The sequence below is a fragment of the Hyalella azteca genome, unplaced genomic scaffold, assembly GCF_000764305.2.
Source record: "Hyalella azteca isolate HAZT.00-mixed unplaced genomic scaffold, Hazt_2.0.2 contig13850, whole genome shotgun sequence".
Lineage (NCBI taxonomy): Eukaryota > Metazoa > Arthropoda > Malacostraca > Amphipoda > Hyalellidae > Hyalella > Hyalella azteca.
This window is the reverse complement of record NW_025943756.1, coordinates 56204-68024: the sequence shown is the minus strand read 5'-3', so window position 1 is coordinate 68024 and position 11821 is coordinate 56204. Positions and strand designations below refer to the sequence as shown.

At 38.1% G+C, this 11821-nt stretch overlaps 1 protein-coding gene across 1 annotated transcript; it reads left to right on the top strand.

The window, feature by feature from the left end:
• Window positions 1-6842: 6842 nt before the first annotated feature.
• On the top strand, window positions 6843-7472 carry LOC108668732 (regulator of G-protein signaling 3-like; the record flags this gene model as incomplete). Its single annotated transcript, XM_018155975.1, has 1 exon — window positions 6843-7472. A coding segment is annotated over one exon (630 nt), but the record flags the coding sequence as incomplete, so codon positions are not given.
• Window positions 7473-11821: the final 4349 nt, after the last annotated feature.

The following is an 11821-nucleotide window of genomic DNA, read 5'->3' as shown; positions in this document are numbered from 1 at the left end:
GGAGAAGGCACTTTAGGAGAAGGCACTTTAGGAGAAGGCATTTTAGGAGAAGGCACTTTAGGAGAAGGCACTTTAGGAGAAGGACAGTTAGGATAAGGCACTTTAGGAGAAGGGGTACAAAAATGACGTTGGGGAAGAAAATAACTGCAGAGCATTTTGTGGCAGAATGTTGAAAAATGGCGTCAAATGAAGGAGTATCCGTGCGGCAATTTAGAAGAAAGGGCATAAATTGGCGTCAAGGAAGAGAATAACCGAGTGGCAGATTGGATCAAATGGAATAGAAATTGTCAGGTTGTCCACCGTCGTCACCCATACTCTCAGTAGCATTTCCCGCTTCACCTTCCGTGACATCATTGTTGTACGTCTATATAAGCTCCTCAAGCATGCCCTGATGCAGTCGCAGACCAACATCTCTTTAGCTACACTAGCAGCCAGCCTCTATTCGCGTCTACTTAAGACGACTCCAGCAATCGTGTCGCTGGCGATCGTGTCGAAATAGTTACGTTATCGATTCCTGTAATAATACCTCATCATGTTTACCTTTAAATAAATACTACTTAAAGTAGCATTCCTCTTTCATTCCTCCTTATTATATTACATGGATATTAATTTGAGCCGGAAACCATTGAGACAGTATACATGATTAATTATTATTCAAGTGTCATAGAAAAGACACATGACGACAACAAAATTATTGTAGAAAAATATTCACTTTTTTCATCTGATTAATTGAACTATGACAGACGCTCGTAAACAACGCAGCAATAAAAATTCAAGAAGATCAATGAGCAAGAATTGTTGCAAAAGGAATTTCGACGAACACAAAATTCAATTGTTTAGAATGCAAATAATTCAAGAATTTCCTTGAAAATGCTGTAGAGTAAAAGTCTTAAACGGCACAAAACACAATTCGAATTTCACACTTAATGTGCACCCTTGTTTAAGTCCATGCCATGTCACAATGTTTACTTGTTCAGATCTATGAATCGTATTTTGAAGGTTAACTCTTCTCTTTACACCTCTGTCTTGTCTTTTGAAGGTACAACGTTCAATATTTTATGTTCATACCTCGCCTTATGAACGTGCAATGGTTCTCTTTACATCTCTGCCACATATTTTGACTATGCAATTTTTGGACTATGCATTTTTTTAAATCTATGCCTCATCTTTTGCCAATAAAGTTTTCACATATCTCGCTAACAAAGCTCTAGTAAAGGCCTGCCGCTTGCAGAATCAAAGCAGGATGACTTCAGAGAAGAATTTATTTTGCTTATTATTTCATGAAACATCAAAGACTGAGGCCGGGCGTCTGCAAGCGATGTTGCTGCTAATGAAGCTGTCAGTGCCTTGCTTTGTGCCGTGACAGTACAGTGCATTGCACCAGCTGCCGTCCTATGTACATTTCTGTCTATGGCTCTGAAAACGATATCGATAATGGATGCATTAATTATCGAATTCGTCCATTAAATGTCCGGGTACTGCAATTTGTGTTACTATGTAAATTTATGCAGGCAGCGAGTAACAATTGTGCAGTGCAAACAAGTGTCAACTAATGGTAGGCTTCTCTGAATGTTAGGCACTTATAAACGCTCACGTGCAGAGCTTTTCTGTATTTGTTCTGCCAACGCTCTTCTCTAAATGCGATTTGCGAGTCCAAAGTGTGAATTTACGTATTTTTGGGCGTGGTAGTAGAACGATCGGCTGGGAGTTAGGTCACAGTTAACAATCTTTACTTACAGTCGTTTTTAAAAAGTCAGAATAACGCTTTCAAACCGTGGTTTTGATTATATTAAGATTTTCAGTTTAAGACGAGCCGGTAAACGGTAAATTTAGGAATTGTCCTTCGCAGAAACATGAATATAAAAGTTTAAGGTTAGCCAGGAGTAAAAAGGCTAATAGTGAAGTGAACCTGCAACGTAGAGCTTCATCAACTAAAGAAATAAGGACTGACGCAGGCGAAAGAGGTATTGGATGATGCATAATTCAGGACAAACAACGTCATTTAAAAAATACATTGGAATAATCCATTGAAAAAGCAGCATGAGTGTTTCAAACATGATCCAAATTAGTCAAACTGTGTCACAAGTGACTATCATATGAATTGTACAGAATAATCAAGCATAGGTATTATAGGAGTTTACTTCGTTTAAAATGTTATGTTTGTGGCTAAATATCAGAAAGTCGATAACACTTGGAAGTAATGTTATTAATTTGTTATCCGCATCAATTACAAGTGTTTGCACTCGTATGAAAGCTACAAATGATGCACTTTCAGAAAAGCAACTACCATGGATGTAAAAATAAAAATTTTTTGCGTTAAGCCGTTTAAACCTATGTAAAATGACCTCCTTCAACAAATGAATGTATAAAAAATATGACATATGCTGCTTATTATTCGCGTTAAACTGGACAAAAATACGTCAAAAGTCGCGTGACGGTACCCTGAATACGAGTAATTAGCAACGGAAAAGCTGGGGCTACAGTATCAATAGATCTTTTTAGAATTTTCTTTATTTTTCAATAAATTTTACTGCATTGACTCCCCTGAACTAATAAAATTTTCAAAATGCGCCGTCTTAAAAATATATATCCACGTATGATTTCCAAGCTCCGGCATTTAGAGACAAATCATTCAATTTTTGACGACAATCTGTAGCGAATCGATGAGACTTTTTTCTGATTTGCACATGATATGAATTATATATTGTAATTATATAAAGCTAGGAGGGAGGTAGGAAAAATAGGGGAAAAATAAAGAAACTCGTATAAAAAAATAAAAAAGGGCTTCTAGAGTCGGTAGTTTTTCTTTTCATATGCCGAATAATGTGTTTCTCGTTGTAGCATGAAAATTGAATGAGATAGGTTTATAATAGGCCCCATTTTTGCCGTTTAATTGCATTTCTAACTTTTTTGCCGGTAATTTCGAAAAATTCACATGAGTAAATTGTCTTTCTTTTGGTGATTGACGTATGCATACGAACTTTTAGGACGATCGGTTATTTAGATTAGGCGATCATTTTTAGAGCTTTGCAATATATTTTTCTCTGATTTCGTTCCAATAGCAGTTCCAAAAATCAATTCTTTTCGTGATGCTCCACCGCCGGCGGTTAAATAATATGGGGCGATACAATAAAAAAAAATACGAATTTCACCGAAAGTTGATTTCAGATGCCATTATATGTATTCATAATTCGAAATTCAAGCGGGCAACAAAAATATAAATGAAAAATATTTTATTTGTTTGGCCTGAATTCTTGAATTTTTTGGCAACGGCTGAGAAGCCTAAATCTTCCTTGAGAAATAAGAGCCGTCGAAGGAAATTTCCTAAATTCATAAAAATTCGTGCGGCATTAGAGTGACAGAAATTGGACATAAACTAGGCTGTGGGACTACAGAGGGCCAATTATTATAGCTTTTATAAAAGCTTAAAATATTATATCATAATAATAATAAAAATAATATTAACAATAATAATGATAATAATAATAATAATAACAATAAAAGTAGTAATAATAATAATAACAATAACAATAATAATAATAATAATAGTGATAGTAATATTAATAGTATTATTATAATTATTTTCTTTTAATATTATAACACTATAAATATGCACGTTTACGAAATTTGTGCTCTCTGTTTAGATTATTTGTGTTTGTCAACCATATACACTACACTACTCACGGTCTCACAAAATTTCGGAGCAGAAGAAGATAAAGCATTAATCTTGATGGAGGCCGCACAGACTCGCCCTAAGCAGCGTCTAATGAACAAGGTAGGAGCCTAGCCAGGCTCCCAGCGATCAGCTGATCTAACTTATAGCAAAACTTTCCAGAGGGAGAAGGACCATGCCAGCTGCAGGGCAAACGTGTGCGTCTCGTGTGGCAAAATCCTGGGGCCATACTTTCAAAACTCGCTAAGTGAACGTAAGTACTTACGCACTATTTTCTTGTCTATGATTGGTGGATTTGGCTCGAAAGCCGTCAATGATTGGCGGATGAACTTACGATCTCTTAACTTTTCTTGAAAGTATAGGCCCTGAATGGTAAGCATTTAATTAATAGTAAATGCCATTTAATGTTCTCTAGTGAAAAAAGAAAGTAATTATATTATTTAAGGAAAAATGGCGAGTTTATTTTGAAAATCCATAGCTGAGAAATAGCTTCATTATCTGTTCATTTTCGAATTTCAATGAAACCATCCCGGCCTGAGCGCTCACAGCGGAATTGAACGAGCAAAATTATTTTCACGATACTGGGGAAGGCAATTCAGCAACTCAGCCAGTAGCTCTTAATGTTTCTGCTGGTCCAAAGTAAAGGTCATTCTGGAAAATGTAGACTTTAACCTTGAATACAGAGCGTCATTAATGCAGATAGCTTGAGATAAAGATTTCTGTTGATGCAGACAGCTGTTGATGCAGATAGCTGTTGATGCAGATAGCTGTTGATGCAGATAGCTGTTGATGCAGATAGCTGTTGATGCAGATAGCTGCTGATGCAGATAGCTGTTGATGCAGACAGCTGTTGATGCAGACAGCTGTTGATGCAGATAGCTGTTGATGCAGATAGCTGTTGATGCAGATAGCTGTTGATGCAGACAGCTGTTAATACAGATAGCTGCTGATGCAGATAGCTGTTGATGCAGACAGCTGTTGATGCAGATAGCTGTTGATGCAGACAGCCGTGGATACTGATTGCTGTCCTATACTGTACGATGAAAAAACTTACAGTCAAGTCTAATATACAGTACACAATTGCAACTGCGGGAACAACGAATAAAATGTATTTAATTAAAAAACAATAACGTCGATTTTGATGAGACGAGACACAATAATAGCATATAATGAATATGATATACGTAGATAATAAAAATATATAGTGGCTTTGGTCGGCAGGGTTCATCATAGGGAAGCTCTGCAATATCTTCCTGTCTCGCAGCTGAGGAAACTGGCTGCCAATAGACGATTTTTCCTAAGAAAATGAGCCAACATCTTTCTTTGTGAGACGTTCATCAGGATCTGTTATGACATGTTCAGTCTATTTCTAGTTAGCAATAATAAAAACTGAGTTAATAACATTCTAAAAATCAGTAAAATTATTTATTATTTATATCTATATTGACGAAAAAAGACAGATTTAGTTAAAATTAATCAAAATAAAAGTAATTTCTTTTTCTACGTCGCGTAGGCAACCACAACATGATTATGTATCTGGCAGCTGGAATATTGCATGAAGGAAACATATAAAATTAAAACCAATATTTTCTTAAATAACCCGAAAACAAAAAATCTAACACAACGCTCACGCCTGATATCCGAGAACGGAAAAGCGCAAATATTATAATAAAATCAACGTACATTCCTTAGTGCATCCGGTATTGCTGATGTTTTCATTGACTTTGTTATTGGTCGTTTTGCTTTTGCGATGCCAGGTCGTGTTGTGCTGGTGAAGGCAGCAATTTGCAATGCATGTGCCTGAGAATAGCCTGAATATTTAGAGGCCTTCCGACAGACGAAGCAATCTTGCCTTATTCGGTGCTCTGCGTTTGATCCAACAAAAGCGTAGGAGGGAACCTCGGTTGAACTAATTCTCTACCACCGATGCTTGTGAAATTTTTTTGTGATTAGTGGATTATAATTTTTAGTGGATTATTATATAAACAAAACACAGGAAAAGTTCACAGTGAAGATTTGAGATGAATTGCACGTGCTGAATTTAACGTCAGCGAAACGGATATACTTGTTTCTTGTTTGAATGGTCTGAATAGCCTTTTAATGACTTTAATCTGAAAACTTTTCATTATTTTTCACCGTTCCACTGCCACAAGCGATCACAACTCAAATTTTGCCAAGAAATCTCTCGAATTTTTATCAACTCAGATTTTTTTGCCGAAAAATTTGACCATGGCGTTCCGTCAAGCAGTAGCCTCTGATATTATAAACGATGATCATTAAGTGGCCTACGAATAAAGCAGCCTCCCCTCGCCCCATAATTTCAAAATAAATGTGAGAGTCTAGCCGATAAATGTTGTCATTGGTCCATGTTCGTGTTCCCCGATCTTTAAAAAATGCTTAGTTTCAAATTCACAATTCAAAGCATATCTTGAATCACCTGCAATTTACGACTTAACTCCACTAAGTGACAGAACCCAATCCTCAGGACCATAGTATCTCAAACTAAAATCTCGTCTCCTAAGAAACAATACCAATGACCCCGAAAACCTCACCTACTTGCTTCTCTCATAGTCACATAACTCCAAACCGACTCCACATTCCGAATTCTTAATTAGTACCATAACCTCACAGCATCCTGATACACCACATAGTATTGGAACCAGAACATCGAGCCCTCACTCCCAAGATCCCAACGCTGCAGGTCTTTTAGATGTTTTAAGGGGACTTTCTATTTTCGGGATTTAGAGAGGGATCGTCAATTCCAAGGGGGATCGTCCTCCAAAATGGGATCGTCACCCTTGAGGGGATTATCCTCCTAGAGGGGATTGTATTACTAGAGGGGATCGGCCTTCTACAGGGTATATATCGGCCTCCTAGAGGGTATCGCCCTCCTAGAGGGGGTCGGCCTTCCAGAGGGTATATATCGGCCTCTTAGAGGGGGCCGGCCTCCTAGAGGGGATCGTCCTCCTAGAGGGGATCGGCCTCCTGGAGGGGATCGTCCTCCTAGAGGGTATCGTCCTCCTAGAGGGGATCGGCCTCCTTGAGGGGATCGTCCTCCTAGAGGGGATCGTCCTCCTAGAGGGGATCGTCCTCCAAAACGGGATCGGCCTCCTAGAGGGGATCGTCCTGGTAGATGGGATCGTCCTCCTAGAGGGGATTGGTCTCCTAGAGGGGACATCCTCCTAGAGGGGATCGTCCTCCAAAACGGGATCATCCTCCTAGAGGGGATCGGCCTCCTAGAGGGGATCGTCCTCCTAGAGGAGATCGTCTTCCAAAACGGGATCATCCTCCTAGAGGGGATCGGCCTCCTACAGGGGATCGTCCTCCTAGAGGGGATCGTCCTCCAAAACGGGATCATCCTCCTAGAGGAGATCGGCCTCCCAAACGGGATCGGCCTCTTAGAGGGGATCGTCCTGGTAGAGGGGATAGTCCTCCTAGAAGGGATCGTCCTCCTAGAAGGGATCGTCATCCTAGAAGGGATCGTCCTCCTAGAAGGGATCGTCCTCCTAGAAGGGATCGTCCTCCAAAACGGGATCATCCTCCTAGAGGGGATTGGTCTCCTAGAGGGGATCGTCCTCCAAAACGGGAGCATCCTCCTAGAAGGGATCGTCCTTCTAGAGGGGATCGTCCTCCCAAACGGGATCGTCCTCCTAGAGAAATGATCAAGGATTCTCATGCGTCCATCAGGCAGGGCGGCCGGCTACCGACCCGGCAAATGTTTTCTGACGAGCCAGCAACTGTAATCGCCTTACCTAAATCACTAACATCAGCTGGTAATGGCCCGCCATTGCAGCCTTAGCAGTTATTTTCTACATCCTTATTTTCAATTCGAGCTGTATTTATTTTCAATTCGAGCTTATTTTCAATTCGTTGCCGCTATGTAGAATTTTTTTAAAACAAACAAATTAATATTCTGACTAAAAATAGTTTAGACCTTCAACAGTCTTGAGACTCTTTAAAACACGTAAAAACACAGCGTCTTAAAATTACTAAAATCTTTCGTTACTGTCATTTCAAGATCAAAGTTGACTGTAAATCAGGAAAAAGAAATTCAGACTAGAAATTAGATATTTAAAATATTATTCTTTTACGAAACAATTGCTTCCATTTTGCTCAAAAGTTAGAAACAACTATACAGTACAAATTTCATCAATCTATTGTAGTAGGTTCACGAATTATCAGGCTCCAAGAAATCATTATATATTAACATTACACGGTTAATAAATTGTGAAGTGTTTTTTCTACATTGAAACATCAGTCGAGAGCCAAATTTCCTAATTTCGGTATAATATATCAGTCAACAAATATCCTGCAGGTTGCTAAGTCCCACGGTGCACAACTCAAATACCACTATGCCTTGTAAAACAGATTAAATTTTTGAGCGAAATAAAAAATTCGAGTTCCTCTGATTTGGGATAAATTTCCGAGTCTGGAATTCGTCGATTTGTGACATCAGTCATGCATTTCGAGGCTGACTGAATTTCGAGCATCAAGTGCAAATTGAAAGGTCGTTTGATGGCCCTCGATGCGACTCCTTGAATGAGGCAGCGTGGAAGAAGAAAGAAGTGATGAGTTGAGGCAACGGTCGCAGGAATGAATAAATAACGATCCAAATTATAGCGAAAGAAAGAGATTGCATGCAAGATTTTTACCGTTCGGGTATTTCAGTTTCAATTTATCAAGGAATTTACAATTCTGGTATTGAAACTTTAAGTTTAATTTGTTAATTTATTTTTTTTTATTTTTTGAGGAAAAATTTCTTTTTGCATTTGCATCATCCTTGAAACATTTGAAACCGAATTTTAATTGTTCTTTCATATGAAATTGGGATTAATCAATAGTAACCTGTAAAATTTTGTTTAAATTTTCTAGACATTTCTGAACCGTGGGCTTTCAATAGAACACTGCCTATTTTTTCTAATTTGCAAGTCCGGACTATGTTGTCTAAGGCCAAAAAATTCTTAATGAAACAATTCAATCGTTATACTTCATATTACAATTCTGCTTTGAAATCGTCTAGACTAAATGGTCACAATGTATGGCCCACAATGAAGGTTTATTTTTATTTTTAACAATTGAATGTATGACACACTAAGAAATAGGGGAGATGTAGTTGCACCGACTTAATTTGAGTGCACTAGCATTCTCAATGCGCGGTCGTTTGTACACAATGGCTGCTCATGGATTTAATGTTATGCATCAAGTCGCGCTAAAAGGTTCAAAAATAGAAAATCTTTTCATAGTTATACAAGTTCTTAATAAGCTTTTATTTAAATCCTGCTATCGCCGATTATAGCAAATATTGATTCCTTCATATTAAAAATATCGAACGAAAAAAATTAAAAACGACTCAACATGACAATAAAATACTTCAAGGCAGAGAAAAACGTCCCAAAGGACACAAAAATAAAATGATAAAGTCAGCGTCCGCAAAAACGGTCCAACTTTTGACCGATAATTGGAAATGTTTGGAGTCCGAGGAAAGTATGGTTCTTTGCAGCCAGATTGCCTCAGCCAAAACGACTTGTTGCCATCTAACATTCTGTAAGAAAATCAATTTCTTCGACAACAGTTAGAAACTTATGGCAGTTCGGACATCTCAAATATAAAATATTGCCAGTATATTTGAGGACAATATATAGGTTGTGAAATTATTATCAACGAGAAAATACTGGAATATAAAGCTCTTTGATTTGTTGGAGCAGATGACTTAAAAATTATAGCTATTAGGGAGACATTCAATTGTTGATATATATTTTTTGCTGCTCAACATTTCAAAACCAAAGCCAATAACGGCACAGCAGATAATGGAGACCTGAGGCTAAAAAGCATCAAAAATGAGCTATCCTCTCATTTACACGAATGTAACCGACGCAAAAATCCAATTAATGAAATTTCTAGACCTTCATGTGAGTGCTAAAACTATCATGCGGGACTATGAAAACCTAAAAATATGCATTGCACGAAACATTCTTATCACAAAGAACGCGAGAACTGCAGTGAGATGTCCTGGATAAGCTAATTGATTATCTTTATTATTATGTACACACAGTAGTATAATGCAACACTGTACACACAGTAGTATAATGCAACACTGAAGGACAGTATAGCGCACGACAAGTCGACTACTAGGTATCTTTGATTGCTTAACTGAATCACCATTGAGAAGTTTTTTCAGTTGTTGTTAACTTATTATTATGATATTGATTTCTCGAACGATCACCAGGTCGGTTGCTTAGTTAAAATAAATTTAACACAATTCAACGTGTCTCAGGCGTCATCTAGCGCAGCAGCAGCTGGGTTAATTAACCAGCGAGTTGTTTACAGCATCGAAGTCTCAAGCCTCCAGACAAAGTCCCTAGTTCAAGTCAGTTTCAAGTTCCAATAACTCGTTTGAATTCGTGAAGTTCCGTACCGATATTAGATCACAGCCCTGATAGAACTGTACTAAACTCGGGAGAACTTCCGAAGTTAAGAACTGGTTAAGATTTATTTGTCAATCAGCGTTCGCCGATATTGACCAGCCCGAATTCTCGAGAAATTCCATCCACAAGTCAGACCGGAGTTGATCATAGTTGCTACGAAGTCTTGAACGGAGTTTATGCAACGTTGGGTAGGCTTTACATCTGAATTTTCGCTTCGTCGGTCGTAGAAATCGGAAATTTTCCATTGCCCCCAATTTCCCACTAAAAAATATCAATTTTATAAAGCATGGACTCTTTAACGCTTATCATAAGTATGAAGTCAAGCACCATGTAAAAAATTCTTCCCAGAAAAATTGATTTTTCTTTGTATTTACTCAATTTTATTCCAATTGTAAAGAGCGATATAACCAAATCAAAAGATATCTCTCAGACTAGCACTGGCTGACATTTGAAAACAATGAGGAAAACCTGCACTCATTTCGAGTTAATTTAAACTTTTTGATTAAAATTCCCTTGCTCCCATCAAGTGAAAGGTACATTTGTCATAAGTTGTATCTTTCCCGCTGAAGTTAAATGATGAAATAAAAAACTCGACCCGAAATATTTTAAAGAATCAAGGGGTAATGTAAAAGCGGCAATTTACACTTGCATTCTACGACCGCTTCACATTTAATTCCAGATAATCTCGGCTCTAAAATCCGTACAATTTATCCCTGTAAACTTATGATTACATTTAAATTGTGTCAATCCCAATTTTTATATTGCTCATTTATATATTTGAAAATATTCAGCAGCGAGGAAAACTTACTAATGTTACACAATTTTTTTTATATCATTGTTTTGTTGAATTAATTCAAAAAGTATTCCTGTCGAACGTATTCACCACAACATCGGCGGCCACACAGTAATTGGACTACAAAATATATGACTTGTTTACAATCGTATAATACTTTTTTATAGTGGTAACGCATTCGACTGATAGGTGAAGATAGGTGAAGAATGTAGTAAGTTGTTCAGCGATGTATTGTAGTGAGATTTCTAGTAATGCAGTGTAGCAAGATTCCTATCAAAACATTGTGGCATTGTTTCTAGAAATGAATATTGTTTCCAGCAATGCAGTGTAGCAAGGTTTCCAGCAATACAGTGTAGCAAGGTTCCCAGCAATACAGTGTAGCAAGGTTTCCAGCAATACAGTGTAGCAAGGTTTCCAGCAATACAGTGTAGCAAGGATTCCAGCAATACAGTGTAGCAAGGATTCCAGCAATGCAGTGTAGCAAGGTTTCCAGCAATACAGTGTAGCAAGGTTTCCAGCAATACAGTGTAGCAAGGATTCCAGCAATGCAGTGTAGCAAGGATTCCAGCAATGCAGTGTAGCAAGGATTCCAGCAATACAGTGTAGCAAGGATTCCAGCAATGCAGTGTAGCAAGGATTCCAGCAATGCAGTATAGCAAGGTTTCCAGCAATACAGTGTAGCAAGGTTTCCCACATTACAGTGTAGCAAGGTTTCCAGCAATGCAGTGTAGCAATGTTTCCTGCAATTCAGTGTAGCAAGGTTTCCCACAATACAGTGTAGCAAGGTTTCCAGCAATACAGTGTAGCAAGGTTTCCAGCAATGCAGTGTAGCAAGGTTTCCAGCAATACAGTGTAGCAAGGTTTCCAGCAATACAGTGTAGCAAGGTTTCCAGCAATACAGTGTAGCAAGGTTTCCAGCAATACAGTGTA